General features: G+C 44.1%; 1 protein-coding gene across 6 annotated transcripts in view; it reads left to right on the top strand.

The window, feature by feature from the left end:
- usp22 (ubiquitin specific peptidase 22) overlaps nucleotides 1-17,867 on the top strand; it is a 171,075-nt gene that overhangs the window by 30,473 nt on the left and 122,735 nt on the right. For 3 of the 6 annotated variants that reach the window (XM_038819877.1, XM_038819878.1, XM_038819880.1), the window contains one exon: nucleotides 10,941-11,069. The exons of the other annotated variants lie outside the window; for them this stretch is intronic. In XM_038819877.1, the coding sequence (XP_038675805.1) occupies nucleotides 10,941-11,069 (129 nt within the window). The remainder of the gene's footprint in view (nucleotides 1-10,940; nucleotides 11,070-17,867) is intronic. 6 annotated transcript variants of the gene reach the window in all.

The following is a 17,867-nucleotide window of genomic DNA, read 5'->3' as shown; positions in this document are numbered from 1 at the left end:
GACTCCCATTATCTTGTACATGCCTGCTGACTATATGATGTTTACGTTTGCAGTGTTCCTTTAATTGCAGGTGATCTAATGATGCCTCAAGTTTTTGGATCTGAGGTTTTTCCGACTTGTGGTGTAACCTTTCAGCCCCCCCACCCCCATTTTTGTCTCTTGAAATCATCTTATGGACACTGGTCTCTGCCTATGTTCTCATGAGCCAGGTATGGGGAGGTGTGCAAAAATGGCCCGGAAGTGTTATTTTAAACATTTAAGTGCCATGCCTCTGTTCTGCACTTTCTTGATTGAGGCCGAAGGCTGTGAGCTACTGGACGCTTGTACATCCTACAGTTTCACATAGCATAGGTTGTTCACCATGGTGCTCCGTAACCTCCACTTTAAAAGTAGCCGTTTCTCTTTCTCCATGTAAAGACAACTGTGAAATCACGCTGATTGAGATGAGACGTTTTCTAAGGTTGGTTTGTGTTTTACTGGAAATTTGTGTTTTACTGGAAATGTGTTGATTTATAAGAAGCTTTTAATATTTATTTGTCTGTTTTTGAAAAAAATGTATAAACTGGTTTGATGCATTACTGCTGGAAGGTAAAATCTCAGAACGAGGACGATGTTGCTGTGGGAATGTATTCTGGTGAGACAAGAATCTCCTTTTGTCTCTGTCTCCTATTCCTTCAATGTAATGCAGGGGTACTGCTGGAATACCAGCTAAAACTATGCTGTTTGCTGATCCTGTTGCAAACGCCTACAATGCTGTCTCATTTGGGAACTAGCCTTCAGAGTTACCTGGATCTGAGCAGGGAGAACCCATCAGTGACCAGATTCCAGTTAGTGGGACCAATTATCTTTGGGGAAATATAGACCAACCTGTCTCAGCTTGAGTTTATATCTATGGTTGTAATATTTTGACCTGTTGTGACCTAAAGTGATCTTGCTAATTTCACTTCCCTCGCCGCCACCACCCCTAAGACACTCTACCGGATGATAGCATTGTTGATCACTCCCTGGTCATGAGTGTTTACCTGAATTTTGTCCTCTGCTGTTATTGTTGATCCATTGGTTACCACAAGATGGAATAGTGTGGCATCCTTCCTTCCTCCTTTTTCATGCTCCCTGACCCCCAACCGCAAGCTACTAGGAGTGTCTTTCCATGCCAGTTTGTCTGCAATGGACAGAATCTTCTGGCCGCTTCCACCGGCGGAGATCTTGTGGTGCTGCAGAAGTCAAGTTGAATGGCTTGCTGCATTTTCTGGCCCCGCCTCCACTCTGACAGGGCCGTAAAACTTCCCTTTGGGGTGAGATGCACTGGGCTGAGCTTGGTTCCTACCCTCTTCACAATGGTGAAGTTGTGAGTTTCATAATACAGCGCACAGATGTGCTGAGCAGTTATCTATCAATGTTGGATAAAATTTTGAACTTCTGGTATTGCATGTATGCAAGGCTAATTAGAAAGCTGCACACTCGTGATGTTCAGGAGACCAACCAATACATTATCGAAATGTGAAACCTTCCTGTATTTTATAATACTGAAGCTGCAATTTTATGGAAGGCCTGTATTGAATTGTATCTGAAATGAGCTTTGTCAACAGGTAAATTTGCCAGTCCACAGCGTATATTTGCCAGTCCACAGAATAAGGTCTATTTTAGGAAGTTGAATGGAATAAGAACAGAATAATGGGAAGACTCAGTGGGCCTGTCAACATCTGTGAAAAGGGAAATAGAGTCAACTTTTTGAGTCCGTATGGCTCTTCTTCAAACATCAGCAGTGTTTCTCCATACAGATGCTGCCAGACCTGCTGTACCTTTCCAGCACTTTTGTTTTTATTATAGATTTCCAGCTCCACTGTTTTTTGCTTTTATTTAAAATTTAATGGAATATAGTTCGTAAAACACTGAACATAACTCTTGATGTGAAGACTAAAATGTTATTGAGATGACATTGGGGAAGGATAATTTATCAGGAATGCAACAAGGTGGTCTATTGTAACAATGTGAGAAGTACGAGGAGAGGGAAATTTGAAGTTGCTGTCTCATGATTTGGGTGACTCTTATTTTCACAAGTACCCTTTTATATCTTGAGTTTTATGCTTTATCACTGTTATTTTTGACAAGTCATTGATTTGCAAACTGATTTTCCCCCTCTAACTGCTTAGTTTGGTATTATTCTGTCACATTCTTTTGTACAGTCTTTTTAAACAGCCGGCATATGAACAAGATTTGCAAGCATCTGTACCTATTGTATTCGGAGGATGAATAGAAATAAATAAATATGTTCCTGATTTATTGCTGATCTGTAACATATTACATTTAGATACTTTAATTAGACCTATTTTGTACTCGCCATGTTCTTGGTAACCTGAAAAAGAATTGCAATAATTTAGAACTGTTTAGAAAAAGTTTGGATTTCTAGTTTCTGATTACAGGTCTGATGGGGGTCTTAGAGCAGTCTCCATGTTCAGAGAAGACCAAAATCATTTTGTTTCATTTTGTTCTGAACCTGAACAGTATATCTGCATTCTCTAATTTTTTTTATAAACCTTTCACTACTTAGCTTCAAGTATTAGCTGTAAGTGTCTGATTTCCTTTTCTAGCCTTGCTGACTAGATTTTGAAGCGACAATTGTTTCTCCTCTGTATGAACATACAAATTAAGAGCAGGAGTAGGCCACTCAGATCCGTGAGCCTGATCTGACATTTAATAAGATATTGACTGATCTTAATGTAACCTCAACTCCAAATTCCCACCTACCCCATCACTTTTTACCTCCTTGTTTATCAAGAATCTATCGAAGAAATATTCAAAGACACTGCTTCTACTGTCTTTTGAGGAAGAGTTCCAAAGACTCGTGACCCTCAGAGAAAATTTCTCCCCATCTCAATCTTAAATGGTGACACTTTTATTTTTAAACAGTGGCCCCTAGTTCTAGATTCTTCCATGAAAGCAAACCTACTCTTCACATCCACTTTGTCAAGACCCCTGCGCGATCTTGTATGCTTGAATCAAGTCACCTCTTGCTGTTCTAAACTCCAGCAGATATAAGCCTAGTCTGTTTAACCTTTCTGCACAAGACACCTGCCCATTCCAGGTCTTAGGCTAGTAAGCCTTCTTTGAATTATAAGGAGACCAATACTGCACACAGTACTCCGGAAGTGGTCTTACCAATGCCTATAGAACTGAACCAGGTTAAAGTCCAACAGGTTTGTTTCAAACACGAGCTTTCGGAGCACGGCTCCTTCTTCATTCACCTGAAGAAGGAGCCGTGCTCCGAAAGCTCGTGTTTGAAACAAACCTGTTGGACTTTAACCTGGTGTTGTAAGACTTCTTACTGTGCTCACCCCAGTCCAACGCCGGCATCTCCACATTATAGAACTGAAGCATAACCTCCCTACTTTTGGATTCAATTCCCCATGCAACAAATGATAACATTCTATTTGCTTTTCTAATTACTTGCTGTGCCGGTGCACTATACATTTGCGGTTCATGTCAAAGACACCTAGATCCCTCTGCATCTGAGTTCTGCAATCTCCATTTAGATAGATGCTTTTTTGTTTTCCCTGTCAAAATGGACAATTTCACCGTTTTACACATTCTCCATTTCTTCGATCTTGACCTATTTATATACCTTTGTAGCCTCCTTATTTCCCCTTCACACGTTACTTTACGACCTGTCTTTGTGTCATCATATTTGGCACCCATGCCGTCGGACCCTTCATCCATATCATTTATATAAACTGTAAATAGTTGAGCCCCCAGCACTGATCCTGTGGCACACTAGTTACCCCTTGCCAACCAGAAAAAGACCTGTTTATGCCTACTGTTTCCTGTTAGCGAGACAATCTTCTAACCATGCCATTTTGTTGACCCTTACACCATGAGCTTTTATCTTTCATCGCCTTTGTGGCACCTTATCAAATGCTTTCTTGAAGTTTAAGAACAGTACATCCACTAGTGCCTCTTTATCCACAGCACATGTTACTTGTTCAAAGAGCTCCAATAAATTGATAATACATAATTTTCCTTTCACTGAACCATGTTGACTGCCTGACTTGTTCTAAGTTCCCTATTATAATGCCTTTAATCATCACTTCTAACATTTTTCCTTTGACAGATGTTATGCTAACTTGGCCTATAGTAAGAAGTCTTACAACACCAGGTTAAAGTCCAACATGTTTGTTTCAAACACTAGCTTTCGGAGCACTGCTGCTTCCTCGTGTGTCCAATTCACCTAACAAGCACGTCTTTTGGGATTTGTGGGAGGAAACCGGAACACCCGGAGGAAATCCATGCAGACTGGGGTGTTGCGTGTATCCTCTACTTGAACTCCAATGGAAAATACCTGTTCAATTCATCTGTCGTTTCCTTATTTTCTTAGGACCAGCGTCCACTTTGTTAATTTCTTTTAGATATTGAAAAAAAACTCTTGCTGTCTGTCTTTTTTTTTAAATATAAATTTTAGAGTACTCAATTCATTTTTTCCAATTAAGGGGCAATTTAGCGTGGCCAATTCACCTAGCTGCGCATCCTTGGGTTGTTGGGGCGAAACCCACTCAAACACTGGGATAATGTGCAAACTCCACCCGGACAGTGACCCAGAGCCGGAATCAAAGCTGGGACCTTGATGCCGTGAGACAGCAATGCCAACCACTGTGCTGCCCATCTGTCTTTATTTCTAGCTAGCTTTCTCTCGCTTTCTAATTTTCCTTCCTTATCAATCTTTTAGTAATTCTTTGTTGTTTTTAAAAATTCGGTCCAATCTTCTTACCTGTCACCCAGCTTTGTGCAATTATAAGCCTCTTTTTTAAGGTTGATCTTTAACTTTTTTAGTTAACCACTGATGGCAGGTTTCCCCCCCCCCCCCCCCCCCCCCAAAATATTTATTTCTCCGGAATACATCTATTCTATGTATTTTGAAATATCCCCTTAAATGTCTGCCATTTACATCTCTTTGGATTTATTCTTTAGCCTAATTTGCCAGTTTTCTTCAGCTGACACTGCTTTCTTGCCCTCACAATTGTCCTTATTTAAGATTAAAGTATTATTGACCCACTCCTCTCCCTCCAACTGAATGTAAACTTCAATCATATTATGATCGATGTTATCTACGGGTGCCTTCATTATGAGGTCACTAATAGTGTTGCACAATAGCTGGTTAAATATAGCCTGCTCCCGAGTACCCAATTCTTTTTTTTCCAATTAAGGGGCAATTTAGCGTGGCCAATCCACCTACCTTGCACATCTTTGGGTTGTGGGGGTGAGACCCACGCAGACACAGGGAGAATGTGCAAATTCCACGAGTTTGTAAGACCCGGGGCCGGGATCGAACCCAGGTCCTCGGCACTGTGAGGCAACAGTGCTGAGCACTGCGCCACCCTGCCTGCTCCCTTATTGGCGCCAGTATATGTTGTTCTAAGAAACTATCCTGAAAACATTCTATGAACTCCTCACTTAGGCTACCCTTGCCTATCTGATTTTCCCAGTCCTTGCCAATTGCACTGCGACATCTTGGTATATTTGAATACTGTTGCCTTCCTACTGAACCTCCCGACTCCCTGGCCCACTTCAGGACCCTTTCCTTTGTCCGATAGCTATGAAAATGTGCCATCACCTCTCATTGTGGCTCATTTGTCCGGAGTGGCCGGTGGGCCCGAACAAGCTCAATGGGGGGTGGGAGGGGGGCGTAATCCTCCTTCTCTTTCTCCACCACCCCCGCCATAACCAACAAACATTACCTCAAAATATTCAGTCGGCCTCGGACACTCCATCCCCTCGGGCAACCCCACGATTCTGAGGTTCAGCCTCCTCAGCCTAATTTTCCAGCTCTTTGACCTTAGCTTTTGGTGGCATAATTTGACAAACGCTGCTTTGGCTCCCATCCGAATGGCTTTGGAGAGGACTGACAAAATGGTACGGCCCATTGAGCCACGATAAAAGGCATGGAGGTGGCGATTTCGAGGCATAGTGACCAGATTGCCTCTCTGGAAGCGGAGATATCTCTGGTGGCCGAAGCAAATAAACTGCTGAAGGCCAAGGTGAGGGGAGTTGCTCCAGGAGCAAAATACCAAAATTCTGGGGCTGCCGGAGGGGATGGAAGGCCCAAATCCCACATAGTACTTTGCGGAGATTTTCGGCAGATGGTGGATTCACATATCCTCCTGAGTTGGACCGAGCCCACCCTACAGACGGGCAAAAGTCTCGCCCTGAATGTTTCAAAGTCCACATTGATCCAAGGCGGGGCGGAAACCAGGCTACCACGAGTCACATATCTGTTCGATCTCCCAGAAAGCCACCAGTTTCGAGCCATACCCTTCGAGCATTGCAATAGGCCCACTACCCTATCCGTTAACGATAGTTCAAATTGAGTCTGCAGCTTTTTCCTGGTTGCCAACAACTCTGGCAGATGTCCTCACCTTTGCCTTGTTAATAGCTCAGAGATGAGTTCTTCTTGGGTGGAGGTCTCCTATTCTGCCAAGTGCCTTGGCTTGGTTGGGTAACCTTTCAGCAAGTTAAAGGAGCCGAGGGATCGGGAGACGTTAGTAAAGTTTCAGACCACGTAATAGAACAGAGAGTATAGAAGGTGGCTGAATCTAACCTCGGGCAGAGCAAAAAGGTGGCAAGTATGAGAAGGGAAGTGGCCAATGCAGGGCTGAGGGTGTTGTACCTAAATGCGTGCAGTATACGGAACAAGGTGAATGAGCTTGTTGCGCACATTGAATTTGGCGGGTATGATATTGTGGGCATCGCAGAGACTTGATTAGGGAACTGAAGATGAAGGAACCCTTCGGGAGCAGTGACCACAATATGATAGAATTTACCCTGCAGTTTGAGAGGGAAAAGCTGCAATCAGATGTAACAGTATTACCATTAAATAAGGGTAACCACAAAGGCATGAGGGAGGAGCTGGCCAGAATTGATTGGAAGGGAGCCGAGCAGGGAAGACAGTGGAACAGGAGTTCTTGGGGGTTATTCGGGAGGCACAACAGAAATTCGTCCCAAGGAAGGGGAAACCTGCTAAGGGGAGGACGAGGCATCCATGGCTGACGAGGGAAGTCAAAGACAGCATAAAAGCAAAAGAAAAAGCATACAAAGTGGCGAAGATTATTGGGAAGTCAGAGAATTGGAAAGCCTTTAAAAGTGAGCAGAGGACAACTAAAAAAGCAATAAGGGGGGAGAAGATGAAATATGAGTGTAAGTTAGCTAAGAAATGGCAGAGGAACTGAATAGTTACTTTGCATCAGTCTTCACGATGGAAGACACCAAGTAGGATGCCAGAGCTCCAAGAGAACCAGGGGGCAGAGGTGAGTGCAGTGACCATCACTAAGGAGAAGGTTCTGGGGAAACGGAAAGGTCTGAAGTTGGATAAATCACCTGGACCAGATGGACTACACCCCAAGGTTCTGAAGGAGATAGCTGAGGAGATTGTGGAGGCATTGGTAGTGATCTTTCAGGAATTATTGGAGTCATGAAGGGTCCCAGAAGATTGGAAATCAACTAATGTAACACTGCTGTTTAAGAAGGGAGGCAGGCAGAAGACTGGGAAGTATAGGCCGGTTAGCCTGATGGTCATTGGCAACATTTTAGAGTCCATTATTAAAGATGAGATCACTGGGTACTTGGAAATGCATGATAAAATAGGACTGAGTAAGCATGGCTTCGTCAAGGGGAGGTCATGTCTGACAAATCTGTTTGAGTTCTTTGAGGTAACAAGTAAGTTAGATTTCCAGAAGGCCTTTGACAAGGTGCTGCATAGGAGACTGTTAAATAAGAGCCCATGGTGTTCAGGGTAAGATCCTAGCACGGATAGAGGATTGACTGACTGGCAGAAAGCAGAGAGTGGGGATAATGGGGTCTGTTTCAGGATGGCAGCTGGTAACTAGTGGTGTGCCTCGTGGGTCGATGCTGGGGCCACAACTTTTTATAATATTGAAGAAACTGAAGGCACTGTTGCTGTGTTTACAGATGATGCAAAGATCTGTAGAGGGACAGGTAGTATTAAGGAAGCAGAGGGGCTGCAGAAGGACTTGGGCAGGCTAGGAGAGTGGGCAAAGAAGTGGCAGATTGAAAACATTGTGGAAAAGTGTAAGGGTATGCACTTTGGAAGGAGGAATGGAGGCACAGACTATGTTCTAAATGGGGAAATGTTTCGGAAATAAGAAGCACAAAGGGACTTTGGAGTCCTTGTTCAAGATTCTTTTAAGGTTAACATGCAGGATCAATCGGCAGTTAGGAAGGCAAATGCAGTGTCAGCGCTAAGAGCAGGGATGTACTTTTGAGACCGAGTAAGGCTCTGGTCAGACCCCATTTGGAGTATCGTGAGCAGTTTTGGGCCCCATGTCTAAGGAAAAATGTGCTGGCCTTGGAAAGGGTCCAGAGGAGGTTCACAAGAATGAGTCCTGGAATAAAGGAGCTTGTTTTATGAGGAATGATTGAGGACTGTGGGTCTGTACTCGTTGGAGTTTAAAAGGATGAGGGGGGATTTTATTGAAACATACAGGATACTGCGAGGCCTGGATAGAGTCAACGTGGAGAGGATGTTTCCACTTGTAGGAAAAACTAGAACCAGAGCGCACAATCTCAGACTAAAGGGACCATCCTTTAAAACAGAGATGAGTAGCAATGTATTCAGTCAGAGGGTGGGGAATCTGTGGAACTCTTTGCTGCAGAAGGCTGTGGAGGTCAAATCACTGAGTGTCTTTAAGACAGAGATAGATAGGTTCTTGATTGATAAGGGGATCGGGGTTATGGGGAGAAGGCAGGAGAATGGCGATGAGAAAAATATCAGCCATGATTGAATGGCGGAGCAGACTCGATGAGCCACGATGCCTAATTCTGCTGCTATGTCTTATGGTCATATGGACCTCATGTCGTTCTTAAATTTGGAGACGGTCAAGTGGAAGAAGAGTCAAAGGATGAGCCATCAACAAAAGAACTGCAATTGAGAGGATACTAAATTCCCATCAGTATGGATCTGATGATAAACCCTATAATAGTAGCTTGTTTAGAAGTATGCACTTAATAGTATCCTATTTAAATGTGTGCATTACAGATGTTGGGAGAAGTTGCTAGCTTGGTGCATTTAAAAACTATAACTTTAAAGTGTTTGTAATGCTTTTAAAACTGATAAAACAAAAAGCAACCAATCACTACATTGTGTTTGCTGACCTTTTTATTAATGGTCCAACTTGGCAGCTTATAAGGATCAAATACGTCAAATTCCATTTCTGTTGTCAGATTGTGGATTTTTATAATGGCCTATATTTTGAGATTGCAATTCTGCCTGTTTTATTGCAGGAGCTATAAATTTATGTCCTTGGTATCATCCTTCAGGTTTTATTCAAAAATTACTGCAAATACATTGCTGCCAGATTTAGTTGCAAAACTTGTATTAAGTTTCTTGATGACTTGCCCTAACGATGAATCACAGCTATACACAAGTGTGTTTTACTGGATTACAGTGACGAGTAATAGAACTATGTTGTATTAGACTATGAGAGCAAGCAGTCAAGTTGTCACAAGTGATCCACTTTGGGGTAAAGAGGAGAATTAAAATTTCCTAAATAACTTGTACTAAGGGTAGTTTACAGTTGAGAGCAGGGTGTTCCTGATGGATCAGCACTTGATCTTTGTGATTTCCAATAATAAATTGAATATCCTGTTGACATGAAAAGGTAGGGTGTTTAAATTTGAAGGTAAGACAAAGTCATGTAGTGAGTGATGATTGCAGAATTCCATGGGTATTATCATTTTCTACAGCAAGTTAATTGGGGAAGAAAGGAAGAGTTGTGCTGTCTGGCTGTGAGGTGAGATGGGAGGGAGGTCAGAAATGGTGTGAGCTGGTTGCTCTGTTGGGTGAGCTAGATCGAATGGCCAAATTCCTTGATGGCACCTCCGTGTTGCTAGCATTTATTGTCCTCAACTGAGGCTGTGAACCTTGTTAAGTCTCTTGGGATGCTCAAATGTTTCACCTACATGTTATTTTTAAGCCCAGTCGAATTGCTGTTGTAAATTAATTGAATGTGAATTTTATTAAGAATGCATGGTAATGTAATTAGCAGTCTTTAGTTAGTTTTCATTCCATCTTCCTGATCTTGCTGATGTTCTTTTCAATTCCTGGATCAACAGTTGTCTTCTATTACTTGTTGGATGAACTATCCCAGGGGTGGGCAAACTACGGCCCGCGGGCCGCATGCGGCCCGCCAAAGGTATTTCTGCGGCCCACCAAGTCATTTAAAAAAAAAATTTAAAAAAAATTTTTTTTTTTTTTTTTAATAATTTTTTTTTAAGGTTAATGGGGGGTGGGCTGTTGGGTTACTTACTGGTATAGGGTGGATACGTTGACTTGAGTAGGGTGATCATTTCTCGGCACAACATCGAGGGCCGAAGGGCCTGTTCTGTGCTGTACTGTTCTATGTTCTATATGAGGCGGCCAGAATCATAACCGGGTGAAGTAATTATTTTACTTAATATACTATGCGGCCCTTTGTGAATTGTGAATTTCTGAATGTGGCCCTTGCATGGAAAAGTTTGCCCACCCCTGAACTATCCCAAGGAGTCCGTTTTTTATAATCATTTAAACCAGACCGTGTGATGAGTGACTGAACTTTTGTCACTGACATTAGGAATATAAAGGTAGCAGCTGCTATAATAGGATATGGTAGCTCTCTGGCAGTCAGAGGATATACTATTTTATAATGACAAAGGTGTATATCCCATTTAGGAGTTAACATCAGGGCTGCCAACCAGCATTAACTGAATGTCAAATTCCATTTTTAATAAAACGGTATTCTGGAATTTTTACTGCTGCCTCTTGCTTAGGGAATTAAATTGAGTTTTTTAATCCATTCTATGACGACCATGAATTTTCTCTTTTTCTTCATTTCTATTCTTTTTTTCTTCATTTCTATTGCTTATGTATTCATTTTTAAAATTTCTTCTGTTTTAAGGCTGAAAATACACAGCAACACGATATGGAAGATGTATCAGATGTGATTAGCTATCCTGTGTTTAGAAATACTAGTAAGGGGATTTGCCAGCAGTCGGTGAAGATCTTGGAGCTTGTACTCCTGAGGAAGGTACTATATGTTTGTAGTAATGGGGGTCATTTAGTCTGGCATCACTCTGGAGAAGATGTGACAGAATTTGAGATTTGACATAAGTATTTTCCTGGTGTTTTGCAGCACTGAGGGGCAGGATCAGAGTCATAGAGGTCTGTAGCACAGAAAAGGCACTTCATCCCATTGCATCTGTGCCTTCTTAGGTGGATTGGCCATGCTAAATTGCCCTTCGTGTCCAAAAAGGTTAGGAGGGGTTATTGGGTTACGGGGGTAGGGTGGAAGTGAGGGCAGAAGTGGGTCGGTGCAGACTCGATGGGCCAAATGGCCTCTTTCTGCACTATATATTCTATGTTCTTTGTCCTGCCCAAGTGCATCACCTCGCACTTAACGGGATTGAATTCCATTTGCCACTGATTAGCCCATCTGACCAGCCCATCCATTTCCTCCTGTGATCGAAGGCTGTCCTCCTCACTGTATCACCACACCAATTTTTGTCTAAATCATTTATATAAACCACAAACAGTAAGGGCCCCAACACTGATCCCTGAAAAAACCTATTGGACACGGGCTTCCAGTCAGAAAAACACCCCCCTGCTTTCTGCCACCCAGCCATTTCTGGATCCAATTTGCCAAATTTCCTTAGATCCTACGGGCTCTTGGATTTGGTATCAGTCTCCCATGTTGGACCTTATCAAAAGTTTGCTAAGTCAAAGTAGACTATGCCAAATGTGAACGAGGGTGGATCTGACCGCATTTGCGGGATTATCTCTGGTTTGGCCGCAATATTATGTTGTGTTGATGCTAATAATTTGCTTATTTACATTTAATAATAAACCACAATATTGGTGTTCATTAGAAACTTTCTAGAATTTTTCTTTAAAACCAAAAAAATCTATCAGTATGATGAAAGACTTTCCTCCTTGGCTTAATATATGATCTGAAGTTTATAATCTATAAATTGGTATTAAAAGCTGTAACAGGTACTTTGTACGGTATGTTTGTTTCTTAGCTCACACACTTGTACTTATTTATATTCACAGAGAACTTTTATACACACCAGCTCAAAAATAAACTTTATCTGAATATAGCTTTGAAAATTGTCTTTACCTAATATTTTAAGGTGCAGGTTGGGAACAACAATAGTTGCTGGATGTTGAAAGGAAGTATGTACCTTGATGAGCTAAATGCTGCTGTTGCAGCCTCTGCATTCAGCTGACACCCAGGCCAGACTTTAGGTACCTTAAAGTAAAAGCTTAATTAAAAGCATTAAAATACACACAATTTGATTCAATGAATATAGTTTCTTAAAAATATTTTTTATTCTCCTTTTTCACATTTTCTTCAAAATTTACATCCACCAACAAATAATCAACAGCAACAAATGCAATGTCAACCCCCTTATCAACAACGACAATCCCACCCTCCCACCAACCTCCAAATAATGACCCATATGTCAACACAAACCTCAAATAAAAAAGGGAATCAGGAATCACCCATAGTCGCCATCAACATACAAAGTCTCCCCCCCACACACTGTTCAATGTCATCCAATTCATTAAAGTGCACAATGAATAACGCCCTGAATTGTAGAACCCCTCCACCTCACGGTAGCATGGTGGTTAGCATCAATGCTTCACAGCTCCAGGGTCCCAGGTTCGATTCCCGGCTGGGTCACTGTCTGTGTGGAGTCTGCACGTCCTCCCCGTGTGTGCGTGGGTTTCCTCCGGGTGCTCCGGTTTCCTCCCACAGTCCAAAGATGTGCGGGTTAGGTGGATTGGCCATGCTAAATTGCCCGTAGTGTAAGGTTAATGGGGGGATTGTTGGGTTACGGGTATACGGGTTACGTGGGTTTAAGTAGGGTGATCATTACTCGGCACAACATCGAGGGCCGAAGGGCCTGTTCTGTGCTGTACTGTTCTATGTTCTATTCCCCTCAGCTCGAATTTGACTTTCTCAAGAGTTAAGAATTCCAACAAGTCCCCCCGCCACACCAGGGCACAGGGTGGAGAGATTGACCTCCACCCCAACAGGATCCGCCTCGACGACATCAAGACGAAGGCTACAACATCTGCCTCCACACCCACTTCCAATCCCGGCTGATCCGACAGCTCGAATATGACTTCCAGAGGGCCCAGGCCAAGTTTCCCGTGCACCATCTTAAAGATTACCCTAAAAACCTCCCTCCAGTAATCCTCCAACTTTGGACAGGACCAAAACATATGAACATGGTTTGCACGGCCCCTCCCCTGCAACGTTCACACACATCTTCTACCCCTTCAAAGAGCCGGCTCATCCTCACCTACATGAGGTGTGCTCTATATACCACCTTCAGCTGTATCAGCCCCAACCTCGCAAATAAGGTGGAGGCGTTCACTCTCCAGAGCACCTCATACCACAACCCCCTCCATACCCTCTCCCAACTCTTCCTCCCACTTTGCCTTGATCCCTTCCAGCGGTGCCTTCTCCTCTCCCAAAATAACCCCGTAAACCGCTGGCACCACCCCTTTTCTCCAGTCCCCCTGTCTGCAGTACCTCCTCCAGCAATGTGGCGGCAGGCTCCACCGGGAAGCTCTATAGCTCCTTCTTGGCAAAGTCTTGAACCTGAATGTATCAAAACATTTCTCCCAGCTCCTTCGATTCTCAAACCGACCCCCTTGAAACAAATCCTTTAGTACCCTAACTCCCTTCTCCTCCCATCTCCGAAAATTCCCATCCCATTTCCCTGGCTTAAATCTGTGACTCCCAGAATCGGCATTTCCCTTGACCTTACCCCCAACCTGAAGTGCTGGCGAAACTGCCTCCAAATTCTCAATGAAGCTATTATTACCGAACTCCGAGTAATTCCCTGGGGCCAGTGGTAGCGGTGCTGTTGCTAGCGCCTTCAATCCCAACCCCCTACACAAACTCTCCTCCATTCTGACCCACTGGGAATCCACCCCTCTGACCCAGCTCCGCACCTTCTCCACGCTCGTTGTCCAGTAATAATATATCAGGTCCGGAAGACCCAACTCCCCTGATTACCTTCCCCTCTGCAGCAGCACCTTTCTAATTTTAGCCACCTTCCCTCCCCATATGAACGAGGTAATCATTCCTTCAATCTCTACAAAAATGCCTTTGGCAAGAAGATCGGCAGGCATTGAAATACAAACAAAAATCGCAAAAACACATTCATTTTAATCGCCTGTACCCGACCCGCCAGCGACAGGGGGAGACCATCCCACCTTGCCAGGTCAGCTTTCGCCCTCCCCACCAAACTAGAAATGTGGTCCCTTTCACTCACAGCTGAAACGCTACAGCTCAGGCAACATCCTGGTAAATTTCCTCTGTATTCGTTCTAATGCAATCACTTCCTTTTTAAAGTGTGGCAACAAGAATTGAACAGTATACTTATTTTTTTAAAAATTCATTAAAATTTTCCAATTTTAACAATTTGACATATAAATTCTGACAGGTCAGCAAGCTAGTCTGCAGCTGTGGGTGATGCTGCAGACCACCAGCCGAGCAGGATTCTCCGGTGTGTGATTGGAGAAGCAAAAGCGAGGGCGCCAGCCCTCTTCCCCATACATAGTTCTGGCTGACCTGACACCTCGTAGACTGCCACTCTCGGGGATGGCTCCATCCTCGCCCCCACAACCTTGGACATCGTCTTGAAGAAGGCCCACAGAACCCGACAAGTCTGGGGCAGGCCCAGAACATGTGAGCGTGGTTGGCGGGGCCTCCCTGGCACCATTCACATTTATCCTCCACCTCTGGGAAGAACCTGTTCATTCAGGTTCTGGTTAGGTATGCTCTGTGCACCTCTTTAAACTTCTTGCACAGGAGGAGGTTGAGTTGGCCCTATTTAGTGCTTCGCTCCAGAGCCCTCGCCCTACTTGCGTCCCAAGTTTGGTCTCCCAATTTTGTCTTGCTCTGTCTAATGGTTTTCTCGCCCCTTCTAAAAGTTGTCTGTAAATATCCCCACAGTCCCCCTTCTCCATACTTTCCATGCCCAGCAGTCCCTCCAGCAATGTCTCTCTCAGCGCCCTAGGGTACCTTGTCGTCTCCTTGCGGAGAAAGTTTTTGATTTGTAAATGTCGGAGCTTCTGTTTGTTCGGCAGCTCCAGTCTCTCTGTTAGCTCATCTAGGGTTGCGAGTCTGTCCCCCATGTAAAAGTCCCTGACTGCTCGCGTCTCCCTGCCCTGTCGCCACTTCTTAAAAGTGGCGTCTAGCATGACTGATGGGAATTTGTGGACATAGGGTTAAGGAAATCCCGAGGCTTTTTACACGTACATAAAAAGCAGGAGAATAGCCAGGGAAAGGGTTGACCTACTCATGGACAGAGGAGGGAATCTATGTGTGGAGCCAGAGGAAATGGGCAAGGTACTAAATTAATAATTTGCATCAGTATTCACCAAAGAGAAGGAATTGGTGGATGTTGAATCTGGAGAAGGGTGTGTAGATAGCCTGGGTCACATTGAGAGCCAAAAAGACGAGATGTTGGGTGTCTTGAAAAATATTAAGGTAGATAAGTTCCCAGGGCCTGATGGGATCTACTCCAGAATACTGAAGGAGGCAAGAGAGAAAATTGCTGAGGCCTTCACAGAAATCTTCGGATCCTCACTGTCTTCAGGTGATGTCCCAGAAAACTGGAGAATATCCAATGTCGTTCCTTTGTTTAAGAAGGGTAGCAAGGATAATCCAGGGAACTACAGGCCGGTGAACCTTAAGTCAGTGGTATGGAAATTACTGGAGAGAATTCTTTGAGACAGGATCTACTCCCATTTGGAAGCAAATGGACGTGTTAGCAAGTGGCAGCACGGTTTTGTGAAGGGGAGATCGTGTCTCACTAACTTGATATAGTTTTTCGAAGAGGTCACAAAGGTAATTGATACAGGTAGGGCAGTGGATGTTGTCTATATGGACTTCAGTAAGGCCTTTGACAAGGTCCTTCATGGTAGACTGGTACAAAAGGTGAAGTCACACAGGATCAGAGGTGAGCTGGCAAGATGGATACAGAACTGGCTAGGTCATAGAAGGTAGAGAGTAGCAATGGAATGGTGCTTTTCTGATTGGAGGGCTGTGGTTAGTGGTGTTCCACAGGGATCAGTGCTGGGACCTTTGCTGTTCATAGTATATATAAATGATTTGGAGGAAAATGCACCTGGTCTGATTAGTAAGTTTGTGGATGACACAAAGGTTGGTGGAATTGTGGATAGCGATGAGGACTGTCAAAGAATACAGCAGGATTTAGATTGTTTGGAGACTTGGACGGATGGGTGGCTGATGGAGTTTAATCCGGATAAATGTGAGGTCATGCATTTTGGAAGGTCTAATACAGGTGGGGAATATACAGTGAATGGTAGAACCCTCAAGAGTATTGACAGTCCGAGAGATGTAGGTCCACAGGTCACTGAAAGGGGCACCACCGGTGGAGAGGGTCATCAAGAAGGCATACGGCATGCTTGCCTTCATTGGCCAGGTCATTGAGTATAAAAATTGGCAAGTCATGTTGCTGCTGTATAGAACCTTAGTTAGGCCACACTTGGGACTATGGTGTTCAATTCTGGTCGCCACACTACCAGAAAGCTGTGGAGGCTTTAGAGAGGGTGCAGAAGAGATTTACCAGTATGTTGCCAGGTATGGAGGGCATTAGCTATGAGAAGAGGTTGAATAAACTCTGTTTGTTCTCACTGGAACGACGGAGGTTGAGGGGCGACCTGATAGAGGTCTACAAAATTATGAGGGGCTTAGACAGAGTGGATAGTCAGAAGCTTTTTCCCAGGGTAGAGGGATCAATTACTAGGCGGCATAGGTTTACGGTGTGAGGGGCAAGGTTTAGAGGAGGAGATGTATGAGACAAGTTTTGTTACACAGAGGGTAGTGGGTGCCTGGAACTCACTGTCGGAGGAGGTGGAGGAAGTAGGGACGATAGTGACATTTAAGGGGCATCTTGACAAATACATGAATAGGATGGGAATAGAGGGATACGGACCCTGGAAGTGCAGAAGATTTTAGTTTAGACGGGCAGCATGGTCGGCACAGGATCGGAGGGCTGCAGGGCCTGTTCCTGTGCTGTACTTTTCTTTGTTCTTTGACATCTAGGAGTGCATCCCAACTCGATTTTTGACTTCTTCCGCCAGACTGCTCAGATTTCACTTTTAGATCCGTATTCAGTTGTGGGCTATCTGGATCCCCAGTTAGTGGAATCTGTTTTGGGCTAGTTTGAATGGTAGACCCTCCAGCTCCGACCCTCCCCCGTTCAGGTTCTCCGGAAACCTCGCTCTTGCCCAGGTTGAGCCTGAAAAGACCCCAACCTCTTCTAGGAGCTTTATGGTTACCTTCAAGCCATTCTGCGGGTCAGAGATGGAGAGGTGCAGGTCATCCACATTGGGTGAGACTCTGCTCTCTGCCTCCTCTTCGGATTGTTATGGGCCAGGGTTTAGAGACCCTCAAAGTATATCGTGGAGTTCACCCTGACCCAGAACTTTTACTAGATTGCGGTATGGGGAGCACATGGCCCACTCTACAAGTGTAGGACAGCAGAAATGGAAAAGTATTTTTTAAAGCAAAACAATGTTTAATCTATGAACTCAAGTTAACCTTTTTGAAACATACGGTGAACATCTTGGCAACCATCAATTCACATACAACCCCCAAAGAATACAACACTAAGTAATCCTTTAAGCTTTCCCCATAACTTCCCCCATCCTATCCAACGGACCTGAAATATACAAGAGCAGGTCATCCGTGTAAAGCGAGACCTGGTGCTCCACCCTCCCCCGAACCAGCTCTTAACGCCATGGCTCTATGGCCAGAGCAAACAGTAACAGGGTGAGG

This window comes from Scyliorhinus canicula, chromosome 15 (assembly GCF_902713615.1).
Source record: "Scyliorhinus canicula chromosome 15, sScyCan1.1, whole genome shotgun sequence".
NCBI lineage: Eukaryota > Metazoa > Chordata > Chondrichthyes > Carcharhiniformes > Scyliorhinidae > Scyliorhinus > Scyliorhinus canicula.
Note: the sequence above shows the minus strand (reverse complement) of the source record. Positions and strands in the feature narration are given on the sequence as shown.